Here is a 23122-nt window from a genome sequence, read left to right as displayed (position 1 = left end):
TTAACACACTGCTCAGTGCAACCTCCTGTGAAGGAGATGTAGAGAGCAATGAGGTCTTCTTAGCTTCCTTTTCTCTAAACTAAACAACCTCAGTTCCCTCAGCTCCTCCTCCTATGTCTTGGTTTTCTATTCTCATCAACAGCTTCATTTCTCTTCTCTGCACATATTCAAAGAACTCAATATCTTTCTTATAGTGGAGGGCCCAAATTGAACACAGTACATGAGGTGTGATCTGATCAGAGCCAAGTACAGACAGTCCCTTCCCCAGTCCTGCTGGACACACTACTTCTGATGCATGCCAGGACACCATTGCCTTTTTGGGCCACCTGGGCACACTGCTGGCTCATATTCAACTGGCTGTTGACCAGGACTCCCGTGTCCTTTTCTGCTGGGCAGCTTTTCAGCCACTCTTCCCCAGGCCTATACCACTGCATTGGATTGTTATGAGCTGAATGCTCCATCCTCCACTTACCCTTGCTGAATGCTGTACAAGTGAATGCAGTCCATCAATCCGGCCTACCCAGATTGCTCTTGCAGAGGGTTCCTGCCCCCACTGCAGATCAACACTCCCATCCAACCTGGTATCATCTGCAAACTTACTGGGGGTGTACTCAATCCTCTTATTACGGTCACTGATAAAAATATTAAACAGGACTGACCCCAATACTAAGCCCTGGGGAACAGCACTTGTGAGAAGCTACCAGTGAGATTTAATTCCATTCACAATGAACCTTTGTGTCTGGTCATCCAGCCAATTCTTTACCCAGTGAGCAGTACATCCATTCAAGCCATGAGTAGCGAGTTTCTCCAGAAGGTGGTGGAAAACAGTATCAAATGTCTTGCTAAACTCCAAGTAAACAACAATTTGCAGCCTTTCTTTCATCCACTAAATGGGACATCTTATCATAGAAGTAGATCAGGTTAGTCAAGCAAGATCTGCCTTTCATAAACCTATGCTGACTGGGTGTGATTATCTGAGTGTTGTGTACGTACCGCGTGGTTGCTCGCAAGATGATCTGCAGCATGACCTTCCCTGGCACCAAGGTCAGGCTGACAGGCCTGTAATTCCCTGAATCCTTCTTCCTGCCATTCTTTTAGATGGATACCACATTTGACAGCCTCCAGTCTTTATGTTGACCCGTTTCTCCCAGATCTTTTGAGTAATTATCTGTGAAAATTGAAAAGTCAATTTCCAAACCATGGAAAATCTCTCTTCGCGAAGGGAATGGCTTTCCCAACTCAGGATCACAGCTGGAACAGACCTTGGCTTCCTAGGGTTTGCAAGACAAGGTTGAAGGGAATTGTAGCTGTTAGGTCTGAGTGCAAGCCCTCAGGCTGATAACACATTTGCTGTGGAAATGTTTCTCTCCCCTAGCACAGAAATGCACATGAATTATATCAGAAATTTGGGAAACAAGTTCAATGCCTTATACTACGAGCAAGGCATTTTCAGCTTGACTACAGAAACAGCCTTTTCTCAGGCAAAACATTGTTTGTGTCAGGAGTTCTTCAGGATGTCACATTCACTTGTCCAACAGCGGTTCTTAATTAGTACTATTTTTTTTGAATGGTGTGTGCTAAAGAAATTCTAGAATCAGAAAATGAAGATAGAAAGAAAATCTAATAAATTTAAATTGTAATTTAAAATGTTTTTTCTTGCTGCATAACTTTCTGGAAGATTCCAGTTCTTTCTCTTCTGTAGCTCAAGCGAACTCTGAATCTTAACTAAATAGTATTGCACAACTCAGCTAGAAAGCACACTATAGGTTGGAGATAGGCTGCTTAGAATTTTCTTCCTATTGCAAAACCTTTTCTAAATGTTTGCCTCCAATGGATTTACAAACATCCATTATTACAGCTATTTATGACAATTACATAGAAAGAAATCTAATGTAGACCAGACAGAACAGATATACTTGTCAATATGGGAAACATACCTTCAAACTCTCACTTTTCAGTCCCAAGTACTCAATATGCATTTATCATAGTATGTCTGAGTGCCACACAAAAAGCTGTTAGTCACTCCGTAGCAATTCCCAGTGTCCCGTCTGTTTCTTGTATTTCTATTCTGTCCTCATCTTCTGAACCTGGGAAACCTCCCTAGTGAAACAGAGATTTCATAGAAAGTGTCAGTCACAAGAATCTGCTGACAAAAAAAGGTCCTACATAAGCATTATTCACTTTCCCTGGCTATAAAATGACTCAGTGCATATGTCAGTGCTGTGATCAGAGATAGCACTTATCTTCTCCCGTGGGATACTGGCAAATGTATGAAAGGTAGTTTATGGACTTTGAAAACAGTTGGATAAGATTCAGATATTCAAAAATTTTCTTCTTAGAAGTCATCAGTGGATTTGCAGAGTGGAAACTAAGGCAATGTGCACCCACAGCTCCAGGAAAGCTTTCTATGAGCTACAGTATTAATTATATCAGCTTTGTGCTCACTGATTTTAGAGAGACTTAGTTTTAGCAGTCTGCCTTCACATGCTGACCAAACATTTGTGTGCTATATGCCTTTTCTTGATGATAGAACAGCTTTTTTTTTCTGTTTCCTTGGGAACCTTCTATAGATATTTGGAAAATAAACACTACTTGTCAGTCTTTTGTTGTTGTTGTTGTTGTTAATCTTAACTGTTTTTTTTCCTCTTTTAGGAAGTTGTCATTTCAAATGGTACCATTGCATATGATAATTGGCTTGTGCCAGGAAGCTCTGTTTACAGGCAATTTTGGATCTTTAATGTGGAAAATCCATCAGAGGTTTTGAACTATGGAGCACGTCCAAAACTTGAACAAAGAGGACCTTACACATATAGGTAAGCAGAGTCCCCACATAAATGGTATATTGTATCAGAAGTTTTGTTAGACAAAATTCTGCTGAATTAAAAATGGTTTTGGAAAGCCCAGAATCCTATTTTAGTCAGACTTGTAAAAAATGCCTAAATATTTGCAGCTATGCAGAGCAATCACAAGCACTCTCTGTACTCTGTTTCACATTTGGAAAAAGGATATAAAGTAGGTATCCAGGTATGAAGCCATTTGTGCTTGTGAAAAATGACTGCCAAGTGGGGAGGTGTTTACCATAAAAACACATAGGCATGATTCATTTTTTGCTTTTCAGTGTTTGCCCACCTCTTAGAAAAGTATGCCAGGTGCCTTGAAAATGAGAGATTGTCTTATCAGCTATGTATCACACATTTATTTTAATAAAGTGTCTTGTTTTATTGATCTTTTATGATTTATTTTTAATGTACAGATTTTTTGTTTCCAATTTTTTTCCCTCTTTTTTTCTTTTTTTAACTCTCTATCTAAGAGCAGAATCCATCCTCTTTCAGGAAAACTTTTAATTAAGCTTTTGCTTGATTTTAAATCTGAAGTTGACATAGGAGCAGTTGATGCTTCCCAAATCATTAAGCTCAGTTAGTGCCCGCCTGTTGCTGGCTCTTGTTACGATATTCTTTCTTAATATAATAGGTTATTTCATTCTTAATATCTTTGGGGGTGTATAAAATATTTGCAAAGATGGTTTTGGACTGCAGCATCTAAAGTTGAGGTGTTTTAATGCCTGAAAGATTAATTTCTCATTGGAATATCTTGGTTCATACATTACCTGGGAATACATTACCTGGTTCACACATTACAAAGGAAATGTTTACACAGGATCCAGGAAACTAAGCAGCTAAGAAATACTGCTGAAGGAGAATTCTCACTAAACAGACATGCTGTGGGAGTTCGTATCCTCTCAGGAGTAAGTCTGCTGAATGTGTAGATAAAGCTATGTAAGAAATGATGTCTATTACTCTTCTTGTTGCTGCACTCATGCTCACCTATGGAGTGAAAGATATGTCCCATGATAGAGATATCAGGTCTACTTGAATGTCTGGAACACTGGGTCTCTTTCTCAATCTCCCTTTGAATTTTTAATTACTTACTGCAAAGTAGAAAACTGACCTTGAGATGGCAGTTATCCTTCTCTTCGGAAGTGGAAAACTTTAAGTCTTTTGTTTCCAGTTGTATGTGACATTAGAAAACAAATCTCTCAACTTCTAGATAGCTCCTTTACACAGTAGGCCATTAATTAAAGTGACATGCTCTCAAACCACTCTTGAGAAGCAAAGATACAGCTACTTTGGGGGTCCACCTGCACTGGTTACATCTGTACCATAGGTAAATGTGCTCTGAAATTTCTGGTTCCCCCACATCCAGGCTGTAAGATCTGATGGAGCATGAATCCATTCCAGAATGGAGCCAGTATGAATTTAGTGGTCCCATATTGTAGACTAACCCATACAGTGCTTCCTGAATGCCACCCCCACAGTGAGGTCACAAAGAAGATGGAGATGTGAAGAGACAGAGCCAGGAGTGCAACAGCTTGGAGATTTGTGCCTCAGTGATTGACTAATAGAAATACAGGCACTTACAGACACAGAGGAGAAGAGCTTTTGTGTTTCTTAGTGGTGTTGAAAGACTTCTTGTAGATCTCCATGTGGTTATGAAATGTTAACAAAGTAATTTCCATTATAGATTTAACCTGTAATCTCTCTCATTGGAACACAAGCCTATCATATCAAATCTCAAGAGTATTTATTAACACTTCTGAGTCATTCCCTTCTAATAGCATGCAACAATTAAAAATCTTAGAAAAAAATTAAACTTAACTAACTCAGAACAGAATACAGGGAAGATACAGAGCTGATTACTGAAACAAAAAATTACGAGGAAATATTTGTTTGAATTTTAGTGTCAAGTAAAAATGCATTAGGCATCAAGGAAATATTTACAAGAGAAATATATAGCACATGTTTACGAATATTCAAATGAAACTTTAGAATCCTTTTAGTGGCTATAAAATGGTGAACATTTATTTTCAAAAGCGTTCAAAGAAATTCAGTCAGGTCTGGTTATATGTTGATGCAAACATCAGATTTTAAAATATTCTGTCTTTATTTTGTATTTCAAGGGTGCGATATTTACCTAAAGAAAATATTACAGAGAACTCTAATGGCACAATATCTTACATGTTGCCTAACGCTGCTCGTTTTGAACCTGATATGTCTGTTGGGACAGAAAATGACACCATCACGTGCCTCAACCTTGCTGTTGTTGTAAGTCAAGAAACCAATCCATAATATTCACATTTAAATGTAGAGATAGAGCAGGAAAAAGAGGAGAATTTAGCATTAATAATGCAAATTCCGAGGATATACTGCTTTTACATTAAGATTTCCTTATATGCTCAGGGTAATCTCAACTATAAAAGAACACTGACTTATTCTTGACGATGAAAGCAAAGTCACCAACCTGGACAGAATGTAACAAAAAGCATCCTTCTATGCAAGTTTTATGTGGGAAAGAATTATTATCAGCCATGACTGTGTTGCAAGAATGTCTCCTGATGACACTGTGATTCTTGCTTGTGCGTTTTCAGGACAGCTGTGAGAGTGAGTGTTAGTGTTAGAATGAAGAGGTGATTGGTATAAACACAAAATAATGGCCAATTGTCTATGTTCTAATCTGGGCTAGCATCTTCCTTTCAGAAAGTTGCTTTTGTTTCAGTGAATCAAAGTCCTTCATGCCATGGCATTCATGAACACTGCTCATTTCCCACATTTTGAACCATGCAGTTCTATGGATCTAAACATAGGCTTCTAGGAGAGATTTTTCTTACACAGATTCATCCTGGAGAAGAGAAACCATAGAGAGACCATATAATGGCCTTCCAGTGCCTGAAGGGGGCCTACAGGAAAGCTGGAGAGAAACTTTTTATAAGAATGCATAATGACAGGACAAGAGGAAATGGTTTTAAACTGGAAGAGGATAGATTTAGATGAGATATTAGGAAGAAATGCTTTACTGTGAGGGTAGTGAGACACTGGAACAAGTTGCCAAGAGAGGTTGTGGATGCCTCCTCCCTGGAAGCATTCAAGGCCAGGCTGGATGGGGCTGTGAGCAACTTGATCTAGAGGGAGATATCCGTGCCTATAGCAGGGGCTTGGAACTAGATGAGCTTAAAGGTCCCTTCCAATCCAAACCATTCTATGATTCTATGATTTACTTATCAAAATTGTCATAATTTTCTGCTTCAACACATGAACCAACCTAGATTTTTTCTGCTTGTTTTCCACCATCAGATGGATATATGATGGATTTAGGAACGTGTTTATATGGTTCTGGAAAAATTTGTTGCAATTACTGCTGGTAAAATATGTCATTCTTCATTGGAATAGAAAAAGTTCATCTGTTATGTAGAATTAAAACTTTCCAGAAAGGACATGTTACTTTCAGAAATGTATTCCTCCAGAGCAGAAATGTATACTTTCTGATTAAAAAATAATTGTACTTCGACAGTTGATTGTTTTTATTCAGGATATAGTCATATTGTTGATAGCATAATTTCATCACCATATTAAGTTTAAACTGTGGCCAGCAGGTAACAAGGCATGTGTGTGTGAGGCTGGTGTATGTGACATATGGACACAATAGGTAACAAAATGAGATGTGGTACAGTCCATGTAGAATGCAATGGGACTTGAAGTTCAAAGAGTTTGAGGATAATCTAGTGAACTCGTGTAAACAGTGAAGACAAATCGTCTGGTTTTATGCTGTTATATCCAAAAGTTTTGTTAATGAGTGTCAGTTGTAAATAAAAATTTAACTTACAGTGAGTTGTAACCACACTACCTACCCGCTTTGCCAGAGATTTCTTGGAGTCTTTCTGTATTTTTCATCCAAACTGCTGTTGTTGCTGTTGTAGGCTGCACCTGCCCTGTATACAAACAATTTCATCCTCCTACTTTTAAATACTTGGATTAAATCTTCTAAATCAAACATGCTGCAGAACAGAACAGTGAAAGAAATACTATGGGGATACAAAGACCCCTTCTTAAGCAAGGTTCCCTTCCCCTTGGACCCAGTTCTGGGAGTCTTCTACCCGGTAAGTGAAACCATAGAGGAGATAATGATTCAGTTACAATTCCATGAATGAAAGTTAAGGCTGCTGCTTTGAGGAAGAAAAATCTGACAGTATTTTGTTATTCCTTCTTGTGTCTGTTACAGTATAATGGGACATCTGATGGACTTTACAGAGTGTATACTGGGAAAGAAGACATAAGCAAAACAGCAATAATTGAAAGTTATAAAAACAAAAGGTATCATGATGTTGTATATATGAAAAAATGTACATATTTTCAAGGTGTGGTTTTTAAAACATGCCTCACTAAGAGCTATAGTTAAATGGAAAGTCATAAATAATTCAAGAAAAGCTTGATCAATCTTCAGGCTATTTGTTATTCTGTTATGAGCTTGGATTTAAGACAGTTATTGATTCTTTGTTACAAATAGTTGCTTCTGCCTTCTGTACTTAAATAGGCACATCCAATTTATCCTATTCTACTGTATCATATAGTTTATCTGAATGGATTTTATTTCTGTCCTGTGCCATTGCTAACAAATCAGGCTAATAATGGAGCGGTGAAGCTTAGTAATAATGACATGATTTACATGTTATAATTCATGAAGCATGACTTTTTTTTATGTTAAAGGAATCTGTCTTACTGGGAAGGTTACTGCGATTTGGTTAACGGCACTGGTGAGTCTATTAAAGCTTTCTGAAACTTTTTGGAACTCATTTCTTAATATTGCAAGATATAGTTAATATTGCAATATTCAAGATATTAATATTAATTATTAATATAATTATATTAATATTGAAATATAATGAGATACAAAATACAAGTTAAGTCCTCTGGGTTTTGAGTCGTATTCTGCCCATTAAATATCTATGTATAAATACAAACGTATATACACACTGCTGCTACTATATATGCATATATATGTCTCCATTGTTATACATCATTATACACTATTTTATACACTATTTTATATATACTTAAATACACTTAAGCTAGAGTAGACACGGAAGAAGAACAAGGAAAGATCTAACTGACTATTTCTACTAACTATCTGCCTGTTACAATACAAGCAAGATTCTTTTTCTTTGGTATAGCATTTGAAAAACAGCATATTTTCCTTTTAGTAATGTATATTCTTTTGTATCGTTGAATAATAAGATTACATGTACCAGAATGGACAGAAAAGTTTTTCCTGAGATATGAAAGGAAATTGATGTGACAAGGGTAGTAGCAAGTGAAAATGGATAAAGAAGAAAGATAGCCCTAACCCTAACCCATCCTCACTCTTCCCACATCCACATGCAGTGTGGTTTAATGTATAAATGAGTGAACTTGACAGTTCATTTTGAAGTATTTCGAATACTTCCCAAGAATCTGAATTTCCAAAAGGCTATGAACAGGAATAATTTCTTCTTTTGGGGAGTAATTTTATTAGGAGCAATGTTGTCTTAGGTTCTGGAATTCAGCTTTTTTATTATGAAACCTGAAATCCATTTGTTTTTCCACTGTTAGATTTTTCTTTGTCTTTCTCCACAGCTGATGGAATAAAGACACTCAGGTAACAGGACTGAGTGCTTCAGTCCTTTGAAAGTGAGGAGAGTTTCGTTGTTGGCAGGGGTCATTGCACAGTTTACAAGATAAAAAGACTAAATGAGCACACTTATATGGTTTGAAATGAGTCTGTATTTGCAAACATTCCAACACTGCCAAGATTTTACAATAGAGCGTGTCTCCAGGACAATCTTGGATTGTCTTTAAGAAAAAGTGCTTCTGTCAGCACTGGGCTAGCAGCAGTGTGTAATTTGGCTTTCTGGATCTTGCCAACTAGATTCAAAGATACCACAGTTGTTTTCCATTTCTTGGTTAGAACTGCTGACTAAGAAACTGAGCTGTAGCAAGAAGTAACAAATGTACTGGTTAAAAGATTGTTACAACACCTTGCTTGGAAAATGGGTGAGACTCCTCTTACTCAACACTAGATGCAATGCAATGCAGAAGTATGCTTCTAAGCTGCTTCTAAGAGGCAAGCTGCTCTCTTCAGGGCAAATGGGAGAAAGACATCAGATAAAGCTCTTCCTCTGGACCTCCTGTACTTACTTCAGGAGCTCCAACTGAGCGGTTTTGAGTGAAAAATGTTTAGTACTTTTTATTAAATAGGCAGTTTTGAAGACTAAAGCTGCATTTCTTACAAGCACTAGGTGCCAGCTGAACTCCAAGTGAACCAGGAATCTCTAGAAGGCTTTAGACTACATATACACTGAAGCAGTGGCAGCATGTATTGGGATTCGCATTAAGTAGGAATTGTATTTTTATCCTCTGTTTTTATGGATTTCATGATCATTGAATCATTGAATCATTAATGTTGGAAAAGACCTCCGAGATCATCTAGTCCAACTGTCTAACTGCCACCATTGTTGCCCACTGAAACATGTCCCTTAGTACCACATCTACATCTTTCTAGAACACTTCCAGGACAGTGACTCCACCACCTCCTGGGCAGCCCATTCCACCACCTTACCACTCTTTCGGATAATTTTTTCCCAACATCTAACATGAACCTCCCCTGGTGCAACTTGAAGCCACTTCCTTTTGTCCTATCGCCATTACCTGGGAGAAGAGGCTGACACCCACCTCACCATAACTTCCTTTCAGGCAGTTGTAGAGGGCAATAAGGTCTCCTCTGAGCCTCCTGTTCTCTAGACTAAACAATCCCTGTTCCTTCAGCTGGTGCTCATAAGTCTTGTGCTCCAGAACATTCACAGCTTTATTGCCCTTCTATGGATATGCTCCAGGGTCTCAATGTCTTTCTTGTGGTGAGGAGCCCAAAACTGAGCACAGTATTTAAGATGTATCCTCAGCAGGGCTGAGTACAGGAGGAGAGAACCTCCCTAGTCCTGGAATCGCTTGAGTTGGAAGGGAACTTTAAAGGTCACCTAGTCCAAGCTCTCTGCAATGAACAGGGACACCTACCACCAGATGAGGTTTCTCAGAGCCTGGTCCACCCTGACCTTGAATGTCGCCAAGGATGGGGCGATGGGGTATTCACTGCCTCTCTGGACAACCTGTTCAAATGCCTCACCACCCTTAGTATAAAAAAAAATCCTTCCTTACAGCCAATCTAAATCTCCCTTCTGTTACTTGGAAACCATTTCCCTTGTCTTATCACAACAGACAAAAGATATAGAATCATAGAATCACAGAATTGTTAAGGTTGGAATAGACCTCTAAGATCAACCAGTCAAACCCCAAGCAATGCCACCATGCCCACAGACAATGTCCCTCAGTGCCACATCTTGAACATCTCCAGGGACAATGACCCCCACCACCTCCCTGGGCAACCTGTGCCAGTGCATCACTGCTGAGTACATCATTATTTTGGAGAATAAATAGATTATCAACTTTGGGGGGGAAAAAAAAAAAAGATGCCGTTATTATTTGGCTCACTCTCAAAAGCAGTTCTGTGGAGTACTTGCCATCGTACAATAACTGACATAAATATTTTCCCTACAGATGACTCATTATGGCTGTTTTTAGCTTTTTTATGGGAAAGTAACATCTGAACATTGAGCTAGAAATTAATTAATGCTTTTTTAATTTTTGTCAAAGATGGGGCATCATTTCCTCCATTTGTTAAGAAGAATCAGGTACTGCGCTTCTTCTCCTCTGACATTTGCAGGTACGCTGGCCCCTTCCTGTGCATGTGTGTTTGTCTCCCAGTGCTCTTTCATTTTGGAGAGATCTCTTCCGGAGCTTAGACTGCTGAGGCAGTACCACATAACTGTTTCAGCTAAACATGACTTAATGTGTGAGCTGCGCTCATGAGCTTAATTCTACCACTTTCATTTGTGTCAAGTAGTAAGTTATTTATGGTGTGTTTCATTTCAGAGAGTTACAGGTGTGTAATTTGGGAATTGCTTATTACAGGGAGACACTGCTATGAGGTGTTACAGACACTGGAACCCACAAGGTTCAAAGACTTGATCTTTTAGGATCAGGACAGCCCCTCTCCTGCCTATGTGGTGTGAGCTGGCAGTTTGCCTCTCCGTGGGGGCTGGCTGAGCCCATTTTGGTGATTTCTGCTGAACATCATCTGTGCAGAGAAGAATTTGCTGTCAGCCTCTAGATACTCAAAATTGTTTTCTCACAGGCTATTTTTACATATTTTATGTATTTACAAACAAACCTGCTTAATTCATCCCATGCTGATGGCTTTTCAGCATGCTTCTTCTATTATGGTTATCTGGTGTCTCTGAGTTCTCCAGTGGGATATCTTAAATCAATATGAAGAGATACTAAGGGCATCAGAGTGTATTTGTTTTGGGAGGTTCGATCCCAGTATTTATTTTGCTGCCTAGAAACATCTGCTTTTTTTTAAAAAGGGATAAAGTAGATCATATGCTTTGTGAATTGTTTGCTTTTAAAGATCAGTGTTTTTACATGCAGATTTTCTTTTATTTTTTATTTTTTGTGAAGTAATTGTATCTCAAAACTGGGCAATGTTTCTCAAGTTATGGGAAAGGAAACTCATAATGCAGAAATTACAAAATTCTTTAGATTAATTGGGCATAATTTGCGAGATACCTCTGACCATATAATTCTCACAATTAATGAACAAAGAAGGGCAATAACAACCTCCTAATGTCTGGGATGAAACAAGGTCATGGAAAAGGTTTCTGACCATGTTGCAAGAGCCAGAATCCTTCTTTCCTTTGGCTGCAATACAAAGTGTTGCTGCCTTGGTTAGATTACTGCATACCAACCATATCTCTTTATTATTTTGTAATGTATCAACAAAACAGTTTGAAGTGGTATTTTGGCTCATATGCAATTGAGTAAGGTAATATCCAGTACGCTGCCAGCACCATAAAGCTTAGATCTTTATCATCAGATCAGGAAAACATTGTAATTAAGAGCATATATATTGGTAACCATCTCTAGTGTAGTAAAAAAAAAATCAAACATTTCACTAGAACAGTAACTGTAGAAAAGTACAGCAAAAAAGAGCTCTGAGTGTATTCATTTTGTATATATTCTTTATTGATATTTTTATCTGCCTTTTTGTGCCTTACTGTGCTTACATATGAGTGAGTACACTCCTTTGTGAAAGTACAGAATAATCTTCGTTACCGAGGAACGCCCTTAGAAACTGCTGAACATGTGTTCTGTGAAGTACTTCTTTCTTTTAAGAGGCAAAATTCAAATTTTCAACCAAATTGACATTTCTCCTCTTTTATATTCAGATCGATCTATGGAGTTTACCAGACCAGGAAGACCGTGAAGGGAATTCCACTGTATCGTTTCACAGTTCCTCGCGAAGCATTTGCATCACCAATTGATGTTGGAGATAACTATTGCTTCTGTACAGATCAGGTCATATCACAGAACTGCACTCTGGCTGGAGTCCTAGACATTAGCTCCTGCAAAGCAGGTATGGCAGGGATATGATACTGTCAAATATGCTATCTGATTGAGGAGAAAGCATGTGTCCTGTAGCTGAAGTGTTGCCCTAGGGTCCAGGACATTTGTATTTATCTGCATACTTTCCCACAGGCTACCCGTAAGAGCTTTCCTTTTTTGTAGCCTCATGTCCCAGAATGATGGCTATAATATTTCTCTGCTTTGCATGGCACTATGAAGAAAAAGACATGACACTGAAGATTGCCTACTGAACTTCTCAGGAATACACATACAGAAAGGAAAGGAATGGAACTATATATAGGAACTATATGAAAGCCAGAGAGTCACAGTCTTTGCATTTATGATAATTCACACCCGCAATGTGTGGGTGTGTACACAACTATGTGCACATGCATAAAGCAAGAGACACCATCAGCTTAATTTTACACTGGTACAATAAAATGTACACAGTCTACTTTTGCTGCAGGGTGGGCAGCATGAGTTCCTTTCAGGCTTGCTTTCTACTGAAACAAGATCATGAGCATAGGGTGACACAGTGAGAAGTCCTAACCTCAGTTTGGAGCTAGGAATGCTCCCAGCTCCCCAGCATAGACACAAAGAAACAAGATTTGTAACCACAACTTATTTCACCATGCACATTCTCCTCATGAGACTAGAATCACAAAAAATCTCAATTTATTCTGGTGGAAGCAGAGGAGATATTAATGATTTTTTTCAGGATTGTTTCTGTCTGTATAACAAATCATGTATGCATAGAAAATAGCTTCAGATGATGAGCACTGAAGCAAGGCTTAACGATTCAAATGAATTTTTCATTTGTTTGTTTTCAAATAGGAAGGCCAGTGTATATCTCTCTTCCACATTTTCTTCATGCAAGTGAATCTATATTGCATGATGTTGAAGGTCTGAGCCCAAATGAGGAGGAGCATGAGACATTTCTAGACGTAGAGCCTGTAAGTCCAAATATTTAATATTTCTAACTCAGTCTTTTACCAGAGGGACAAGCAGGGAATGCAATATTTTTGTGATCTTTTTTTAAGATCTGCTCACAAAGGTGTTAAACTTTTAGCAGGGGAAATTTAGAGCAAAACTTTATCTTATTCTGACAGTCGAAATTTGGAAAATAAGCTTTGATTTTTCCTCATTGGGAATACAGGATTAAATAAATTGCACAAAGTTTTGAAGCGTGTTGAAATTTATCTATGACTTTCAACTGCTTTATAAAAATTCTTTTTTATGAGATACTTTCTGTTCCTTTTATACTATTGTTTCAATAATTAAAAGTTGAAAAAGAGATGAAGAAATGATCTGGCCTTTGTTAAGATATTTTTGTTCTGATGCAAAGTGTTTTCTGTCCTATGCCAATTAAATTTTTACCTCTTACTGATGTAAAACTTTTAGCCAATTTTCAAATTTTAGCATTCAATTTTTGCATTTACGCATCCAATTAAAAAAAATAAAATTAGTGGATTCTTTTTTTTTTTTCCCCATTTTTTAGACCACTGGTTTTACACTGCAATTTGCCAAAAGACTGCAAGTAAACCTCCTTGTGACGCCTTCAACAAAAATCGAGTAAGCATTTTTTTATTATTTTGTTTTTATATACTTTATGTTAAAGTACACTGGTAGAAATGGGAAAAGAAGGAATGAGAATACTTTGCCAAAGTTTTTCCTGTGTCTTGCAAAAATTTCAGTCACGACTTCCCAGAGTATATAAATTCCAGTGAAAGCAGCCTTCTTGTGCAAGGCACTGCCCAAATTTATTGACACATATCTGATTTCCCCATAGAAGCTTACGGTGCAACGTTTTTAAAAATAACATCCTTACAAAACTCAAGTAGAGAATGAAATAGAAAGGAAAATATATTCTTCTGTATTAAATTCAATGAGAGATATAATTTATGCATTCTCTGACACTGGTTGGATTTTGTCAAAAGGATAAAGTGTCCTCCTTCTGCTTCTCTTCTCTTCATTGGCCCAAATGTCCATGTACAGCTTCTGGACATCTCTTTGGTGAATACCACACAGATTTTCTTACTCCGACACATAGATGTGTTCAGCATTTCTTTCTTCTGACTGCCTGCACGTGGAAGACCAGACAGAAAGAGATAATTGCCTGATATGTGAAATAACTATTACGAATTCTAGGCTTATTTTTTCAACCCAAAACTGCTATAGAAGTATGTCTGGGTGATAGAACTGTTAACGGAGGTGAAGAAATGGTTAAGCAGAGACTGGGTGTGTGCTACAAGCTAACGATAACATTCTGTATGTTTTATTTTCTCATTCCAGGGCTTTATCAAAAGTTCAAAAACCTTATGTTTTCCCTATTCTTTGGTTAAATGAGGTTAGTATATCTTCTGCATACATTCACTGTCAAAAAAAGCACAAACAAACAAGAAGACTTTTTCTGTCTTGATGCCCTGAAATTGATCAATTAAACTCATGCTATGATGTGTGTGCTTGCAGCCAGGAAGCCCATCTGTATCCCAGACTGCCTCAAAAGAGGGTGGCCAGCAGGGTGAGGGAGGGGATTGTTTGCCTTTGCTCTGCCCTCCATGCTGAGGCCCCATCTGAAGTACTGTGTCCAGGTCTGGGGTCCCCAGCTTAGAAAAGATGAGGAGCTGTTGGAGAAGATCTAGAGGAGGGCCACAAAAATGATCAGAGGGCTGGAAAATGTCTCCTACAGAGACAAGCTGAGGGAGCTGAGCATGTTCATCCTGGAGATGAGAAGGCTCCAGGGAGACCTCATTGCAGCCTTCCAATATTTGAAAGAAGATTATAAACAAGGGGGAAATCAACTTTTTTTATCCAGATAGGTAGTGATAGGACAAGGGGAAAGGGTTTTAAACTGAAGGAAGGGGAATTTTTTCATTGAGAGAGTGGTGAGGTGCTGGAACAGGCTGCCTATAGAGGTTGTGGATGCCCCATTCCTGGAGGTATTCAAGGCCGGGTTGGATGAGGCCCTTGGTAACCTGATCTAGTGCCTGATCTAGTATTTGGCAACCTTGCCTGCGGCAAGGGAGTTGCAATTAGAAAATCTTTGAGGATCCTTCCCACCCAAGCTATTCTGTGATTGTGTGATTCTACGTACACATGCCAAGAATATATTCAGCAAGTGAGGTCCTTGCATATTTACCTTTCACTGACATTTTTATTGCACTATTTCAGTCTGCTGTTATTGGAGATGAAAAAGCAGAAATGTTCAGAAATAAGGTCACCGGTCGGGTCCAGTTACTGGGTGTGGTGCAGATGGCATTAATCATCACAGGTTCTGTGCTGTTCCTCGCGTTCATGGGTTCCTATTTCATATGCAGAACAAAGAAATTGAAATAAGTAAGTAAAACTAATGGCTCAGTTTTCAGCAGCAACTTCTTTTTAGGGTTTAAGATGTTCAAATTCATTATATGTTTATCTATTATTATTTTTCAAGTGCTAGTAATGCTCTGCAGTTATTATTTCAGTTCTTTTGAAAATCTAGATAATTTAGATAATGTTTTCAAATTCTCTTTCGAGCCTTAATCTTTTAGGATGCTCTCAGCACACCCAGGAGAGGATATTGGGAACTAAATCCATAAGACCAACATTTCTTTTTTCCAAAAGTCAGCGTGATTGTTGTGACTTCATGAGAACAGACATTTTATCTAAAGCCGTTGAACACTTCAGAAGCTCCTTCTAGTACATCCTTGGGACAAAGGTCACTCAACTTAGATTCCACACTCTTCCAGGACATATCCTTGTTTGGGGTTCAGGGAAATCACTTTAAATTAAACTTCTTATCAAGAGCATTGGATAGGTTTTCTCACTTTTTTTCACGGTCTTACCGAGAGCCTAAACACCTCCCAAACATAGCTGGCCCACTAAGACAAAATATAGGTCTGTCCTGGATAGGATAACCAGGTGGTGGAAAAAAGCAGAAATGCGAATGTTACAGTGAAAAGATTATGCTGTAGTAAGGAACCATTTTTAAGAAGATGTACCTTATCACATGCTGAATGCTGATTTTATTTCACTACAGGTAACAAAAGTCTCCAAATGTAAACAAAGGATGAAGTTTCAGTCAAGCATGTTAAAATTCAGTGACAAAAGGTATGATTCCACATACAATGGAATTCTATGGGCTTTTCCATTTTTAGAAGACCAACTGAAAAACCCAAATAAGTTATTTACAAAGGCCCTCACTTCTGACATCAGAGGCCACTGTGGAAACTATACTTTCAAATAAATGATTATATGAACCTTGTTACAAGTTTTAAATGACATTCAAGCAGACTGAAGTTGAAATGCAGTTGGAATTTAGTCCACCCTCTGCCATTTATGCAAGTTGCTACTTTTTTTCTACCGGGAACTACAAGACAAAGGAAAGACCCTTGCCAATATTCTAGCTCAAACGCAGGCTAGGGAATGACAACACCTTTGAACTCAAGCCATGATACTCTGGTTTAAATGTTTCTTTCTGTTCCTTCAAGGAATGGAAACTGCAGCAATAGAACTGCTCTCTATCTTCTGTTCAGGGATGTGAATTGTGTTGAATGTGAAGTTTGTTATATAAAGCTACTAACTGTAAAACATGAAATTAATAAATAATAAAAATTAATAAAAGACTTGGTTTATACAATTTGTGCAGAGATGGTGTGTACACATACCACAGTCATTCATTTGTTGATGGTGCTCTTCAATGTTTGGCCCCACAGATGTTTGGTAATCTGAGCTACTCTCTAACTCCTAGCCTCTACTACTCTTTGTATTCTCTACTGTGTGCTTCTCTTCCTAGCTCTTCTTTGCATACCAGCCTCTTTGCTGCCTTAGCTTCACTTCACCAAAGGCAACCCTTAGGGAGTGTTCTGATACATCTCCTTTAAGGTGGAGAGAAAATTTTCCAGAATACTGGAGACAGAAGAAATACGAAGATAATGATTTTGATGGTCCAAAGGGTCCATCAGAGTATTCCACATTCTTGATTTAGAGCATAAATGAGAACAGGTAGCCCTAGTTTTTCTCTGATAGGCCATCTGCCACAAGGAAATATGTGCAATTATTTGGTTAATGAAGTGTGTCAGCCGGTAGATAGGTAGCAAACATTACCATCTGTGCAAGTGGTTTACTTTTTCATTTAATCTGAATGCCATATCTTGAAATTAGTGCCATTGAGACAGATGCTGAATATCATGGGGTGTCTCATGGCAACAATGAATTCAGAACAAGAGCTTGAGTTCATCATTATATAAGATTTCTTCAATTTTTTGTCCGCATAAGGCTGCAAAGAAAAAGGAAAATCAAACATGGTGCAGCTTCTGATAATCCAGTGCTTGGAAATACTACTATAATAGATTTTAATCCAGAAAACTTGCTAGCAAAGGATGGTATCTTTTGATAGGTATATTCAATAAGGCGTTTTCTCCATGTGGGAAGGAAGGGAAAAACCCAAGAAAATTCTCTTGTTTTAATCCATCATGTTTAATGTTCCTTGTGAACAAAGTTGTGTAGCTATCATTGTGCATTAGAACTGATGAATCATAAAAATCCCCAAGGACTATTAATGAGGGCAAAGTCTACATAATACATCATGAGAGCCTCTTTTTCCAGCCATGAGCTGGACCTGCAAAGTAACAGGGCAGGAGATGCGAAAGAAGCATGACACCAAAGAGAAGTTCTGCTCTCACTTAGAAAGTTAATGTATTTGCTTCCTCATTGAGCTTCCTAGGCAATGACTTAACCGAAGACATCCTTAGAGTCCTATTGTAATGTAATTGTAATTGGACATGTAAAAAAAAATTGAGTACCATTAAAACCATTGACTCACCTTCTCCAAAGGAGACACCAAAGATCTGACACGAAGTTTTTACATATTTTGTATATGTATATATACATATATGTATATATATAATGCACTATATTTTATATATGCATATTTATGTGTGTATATCTATATACATACACTTTTTGTGTGCCAGAACCTGATGGTGAGATATTTTCACCAAAGGAACAATAGCAGTGCTTCAACTGAATTTGGTACACTTTTGTTTAAGCTAAATTTTCTTTAGCTTGAATTCCACTGTTACCAATTTAACATTTACTCTATTAGTGTGGCTAGCATGATGTGGTTCTCCAGCAGCAGTGACCCAGCAAATCAAGTGCCATGATTTTGAATGTCTCAGGGCCCAATTTTGCATGCACAAAAATGTGTTTGTTCATATGTATAATCTCATCTAAATGCAGGTTCAGACTTACAAACTACGTTCTGCCCCTAGACTGTGCTTGAGTTAATTGTTATTTTGTTCAGAGTGTTGGTTCCAGTTATTCTTAATTGATGTAATTAAGGCTAATGTTAATTATTTGCATTTGTTCAAACTTGTGTGAGATAAACATTTATTAGAGATGTTAATGAGCTCAATACAAATAAAGCTCAGACTTTTCTTCCTGAGACCTTCATGTCTAAATAAATTCTCCAGTTGAATACTGGACTAATTTTCTTTCTTTTCCTTGGTGTTTTGAGTGTGTTTCCTTTTTCTAAATACTGATTTTATAAATGAACAGTTTTGTGCCTAGCCTTATGATGTCATTGTAGTTTGGCACATTGCTGCTACTTGGATGCGCATATCATCTTTCTTGTTGCCCTATGAAGTATGATGACATACAGCATTTTTTCATTGGGTTACAAAAAAGAGGAGACTTTGGGGGCGGCATGTCAAATACTCAAATGTGCCAGCATGTTGCATATCAAATACAGTTCAGTTTTGGGCCCCTTACTACAAGACATTGAGGCAGTGCAGCATGTCCGGAGAAGGGCAGTGCAGAGAAGGGTCTGGAGCACAAGTCTTACAAGGAGAAGCTGAGGGAAATGGGATTGTTTAGCCTGGAGAAGAAGAGAGAAGAAGTCTGGCTCAGGGGCGACATTATTGCTCTCTACTACTATTTGAAAGGAGGTTGGAGTGAGGTGGAGGTTGGCCACTTTTCCCAGGTAACTAGCAATAGGACAAGAAATAATGACTTCAATTGCACCAGCAGAAGTTCATATTGGATATTTGGAAAATTTCTTCTCTGAAAGAGTGGCCAAGCTTTGGAACAGGCTGACCAAAGAAGTTACCATCCCTGGAGGTGTTCAAGAAATGTGTAGATTGTGTAGGGACATAGTTTAGTTGGCTTGGTGGTGATAGGTTGACAGTTAACTTGACGGTCTTTGAGGTCTTTAATGATTCTGATTTTATGTCCAAACTGAAGCAATTCTGAGGCTACATCAGGAACCAAGGTCAGAGAGAAGCCTGCTTTCACCTCCCTAGAGATGGAGGTGTTGGCACATCCAGCAGCACATCATAACATGCTTTGCTGGCTTTGCTGGTCCAGCGGGTTGGACTGGGAGAGAAATGTGGTTATGCTCTCATCCTATATTCCCCACCCACTCCAGGTCATTATGAGTGAAAGTCATTGATGAAAATCAGATTTGGTCCTGAATATGCCAGCCTACGTAATTACAACCCAGAGCAGGTGTGCCAGCTCTTAATTTCTAGCTGCAATAATGCTTTAGAAGCCTTTCTAAAGACCTGTTCTTCCTGCATGGTCTGTTAAGGCAATGTTAATATACCACTACACTGCAAAAGAAAAAAATGTTGCATTGTCTGCTTTTAACTAGGAGGCTAGTCAAGGACTTGTTTTATTCATGGCTGTACATGGTAACGATATTAAATAATTTAATAATAAATGAAATATATTTACACTTTATACATTCTTTAGCAACTAGAAAAACAACAAAGCATCAAAAGAAGATGAAGATGCAAATTAGTCACCTTTACCAAATGCAAACTGCATTTATAAATAGATGCCTTGTATTTTCTAATTTCTGTGCCCTCTTTGCATACCAGATGCCTTTGACTCTGCATTGTTGCACCATCTCAGAGCTGTACCCAACGCAGCTGATGAACTGGAGCTCACCTGGTCTGTGCTAGGCTGAGACTTTGCACAGCAGTACGGAAAAGAAATCAAATGCTTTGCAGCAGGCGCCACCCACAGGGCATATATTTACTTTTTTTTTTTTTTTTTTTTCTCTCTCTCTCCACAAATTCTCATCAGTATAGCCAGAGAAAAATATTCCTGTATAAAGCTTGTAATGTTTTAACCAGGTAATAGTGGCTATTCAGTAATATCTGATCATTGTTCATTCACTAGAAGCTGAAGACTAAATCTTAAAATGTTCAATTTCAGATAGGACTCAGAACAAATCAAGAGATGAGTTTAAACCAGTCATGACTATACTACCTGAAACTCATACATTTGAATTAGCATTTCCACCTCTGTGATGCAGCCCACACAGGGGTCAGTTTTAGCAACTATCTTTGATCAATCAGCTCCAAGCTGAGACCTGTTAAATATTTTTATGATTGTTTAATCCTTTGACAAGTCATTAATCTCATCTATGTGGTTTCATCTGAAAGAAATCAGAACTTCTCACTGTTGCACAAAGGACGATGAAACAGGTTTACAGATGTAAGTATTTTTTTGTAAGGTCCATAAGGTGTGGTGCACTGCATCTTGTCCCAGAAGATCTTCCATTTGGGCAAATGAAAAAACAAACAAATGTACAGGGAAAGAAGGGGAAAAAGTGAAGGGGAGGAGGAGGGAAAGGAATGGGCAGGCAGAGAATTTCTCCCAAAGGCCACAGCTGCAAGTAGGGGTGTGGAGGTAGATTGTATTAAGGGAAAGTGTGGAGTTCCATAAGTGGGACTCAAGGCTTTACCTCACAGGCTCTAGGCACTGCATAGGCTGGAGCTCCAGGAACATCACCACACTGCTGAGTTTGCTTTCCATCAGCCCTCTGTTCACTGCTGATACCCTAGCAAATGTGTGTGCTGCAAAAACATGCAAGCAGCCCATGTAAATCAGGAATGTTGTGAACCGTCTCAGTTGCCTGTGTAAACGCAAGATCTCTAAATGGACCCAGTATTTTTTATTTGGTGGCTAGTTCAGGAAGGTCTGCATCTCCCATGGTGTCCATATCATACTGCTTATCTCTTGTCTTTTAGGTATCCTAGAGCATGTCACGTGAGATGTCTTCTTTTTATAATCTCTATCTATAGCAGTGTTTTCCAGGACTGGGATCTTTAAAAGAGGTTTTAGAATGAGAACAAGACAGAAAAAGAGGCAATAAGTGCAAAGGGCAAAAAGATGCTGGATTTTAAATCTACTCATCAAGCCATTTTGACAGAGAGCCTGTGAAATCTGGCCTTTGCATATACCTGTCTCAGATACTCAATCCAACCTTGCTGTCTGAGCAGCCAAGTTACCTCATTCATAAATATGATACTACATACTTAAATTCTTGGCTGTTTTTGTTTAACACTTAAGCCCGTATATGGAACCTTCAACAGAAGTCTTTGTGGGCAGAAGAGGGAATTGAATGAAATACTGCAAAGCTGAACCGCTCAGGAGCAGATTTAACTCCTAGTCTCTTAAATGCTTTTTATTTTATTTTATTTTATTTTATTTTATTTCATTTTAATTTTTCCACAGCCAATTTTTGAATGATCCAGAATGTATCTAAGAAGGAATATTCTCTTGCAGTCTGAAACACTGAATAATATGTTTCAATTAAAAAAAAATGCATACTTTACATAGTTTGGCTATTGACATTTTGAGGCCACAAGCACAAAATCACAGAATCACACAATAACAGTTGAAAGTGACAGAGACTTCTGGGTCTACCGCCACAATATATCGTAAGTAAACTCATAAATGAGTATTTCTGAATACTCTCCTTATTCTCACCTGTGTTCGTGCATTTCAGGTTCCAGGACTCGACATGCAGTGCGTGAGATGGCCGCTAGATGGCAGTGCAACATCTAGGCTGGTCTGAATTCCCGGAAACGAATTACCTAATTCGTTCACACAAGTTTGCATATAGCTTCTCGGAGAAATGGATAGATAGATAGATAGATAGATAGATAGATAGATAGATAGATAGATAGATAGATAGATAGATAGATAGATTTTTTCCTTGTATCCAAAGTGTTTGCCAGATGCTGCAGTTAGGACATAGCCCTGTGCCTGCTCATGAAGCCATAATGGCCACTTCTGAGGAATGACACAACACAAAATGCATAAAACCCTGGAGATAAGAGTCTGGGTAAATGAAGACTTCCTGTTAGTCAAAGAGAATCTGGTCACTGATCATTTTGCCAAAATCGGTGCACACAAATCCATAGGCCACAGTGGGATGCAGCCTCAAGAGCAGAGAGGACTGGCAGAGGTGACTGTTGAACCACTCTCTATCATCTCTGAAAGGTCTTGGTGAACATGAGATGTGCCTGAAGACTGGTGCATAACCAGTGTCACTCTGGTCTTCAAAAAGGGCAAGAAGGAGGATCCAGGAAACTACAAGTCAGTCAGCCTCACCTCTGTCCCTAGAAAGGTGATTGAACAGCTCATTCTGGGTACCCTCTCCAAGCAATTAGAAGAGAAGGTTGTCAGGAGTAGTCAGTGTGGGTTCACCAAGGGGAGATCATGCTTCACCAATCTGGTATCCTTCTAGATGTCATTACTGGCTGGATGACAGAGCACTGGAACAGGCTGCCCAGAGAGGTTGTGGAGTCTCCCATGGAGATATTCAAGACCCATCTGACACTTACTTATACGACCTATTGTAGGGTACCTGTTTTAGAAGGGGGGTTGGATGTAATGATCTCTCGAAGTCCCTTCCAACTACTGCAAATCTGCAAATCTGTGATTCTGTGAAAACATCACAGTGTTCAGGAAACACCATTCATCATTAGCTTACTGCAGCATCTGATGCATGGACTCAGACG

The 23122-nt window shown here is 38.6% G+C and overlaps 1 protein-coding gene across 2 annotated transcripts in view; it reads left to right on the top strand.

The window, feature by feature from the left end:
• Nucleotides 1–18806, top strand: part of CD36 (CD36 molecule (CD36 blood group)) — a 37298-nt gene extending 18492 nt beyond the window's left edge. For both annotated transcript variants that reach the window (XM_010726962.4, XM_003201880.5), the window contains exons 3-14: nucleotides 2653–2813; nucleotides 4958–5102; nucleotides 6752–6931; nucleotides 7054–7145; nucleotides 7539–7585; nucleotides 10515–10584; nucleotides 12149–12336; nucleotides 13161–13279; nucleotides 13825–13898; nucleotides 14619–14673; nucleotides 15498–15662; nucleotides 16345–18806. In XM_010726962.4, coding sequence (XP_010725264.1) covers nucleotides 2653–2813; nucleotides 4958–5102; nucleotides 6752–6931; nucleotides 7054–7145; nucleotides 7539–7585; nucleotides 10515–10584; nucleotides 12149–12336; nucleotides 13161–13279; nucleotides 13825–13898; nucleotides 14619–14673; nucleotides 15498–15662 — 1296 coding nt within the window. In that variant the 3' untranslated portion in view covers nucleotides 16345–18806. The remainder of the gene's footprint in view (nucleotides 1–2652; nucleotides 2814–4957; nucleotides 5103–6751; nucleotides 6932–7053; nucleotides 7146–7538; nucleotides 7586–10514; nucleotides 10585–12148; nucleotides 12337–13160; nucleotides 13280–13824; nucleotides 13899–14618; nucleotides 14674–15497; nucleotides 15663–16344) is intronic.
• The last annotated feature ends 4316 nt before the right edge of the window (nucleotides 18807–23122 follow it).

Source organism: Meleagris gallopavo, chromosome 1 (assembly GCF_905368555.1).
Source record: "Meleagris gallopavo chromosome 1, MGAL_WU_HG_1.1, whole genome shotgun sequence".
Taxonomy (NCBI): domain Eukaryota; kingdom Metazoa; phylum Chordata; class Aves; order Galliformes; family Phasianidae; genus Meleagris; species Meleagris gallopavo.
This window is presented reverse-complemented; position numbering and strand designations above follow the sequence as displayed.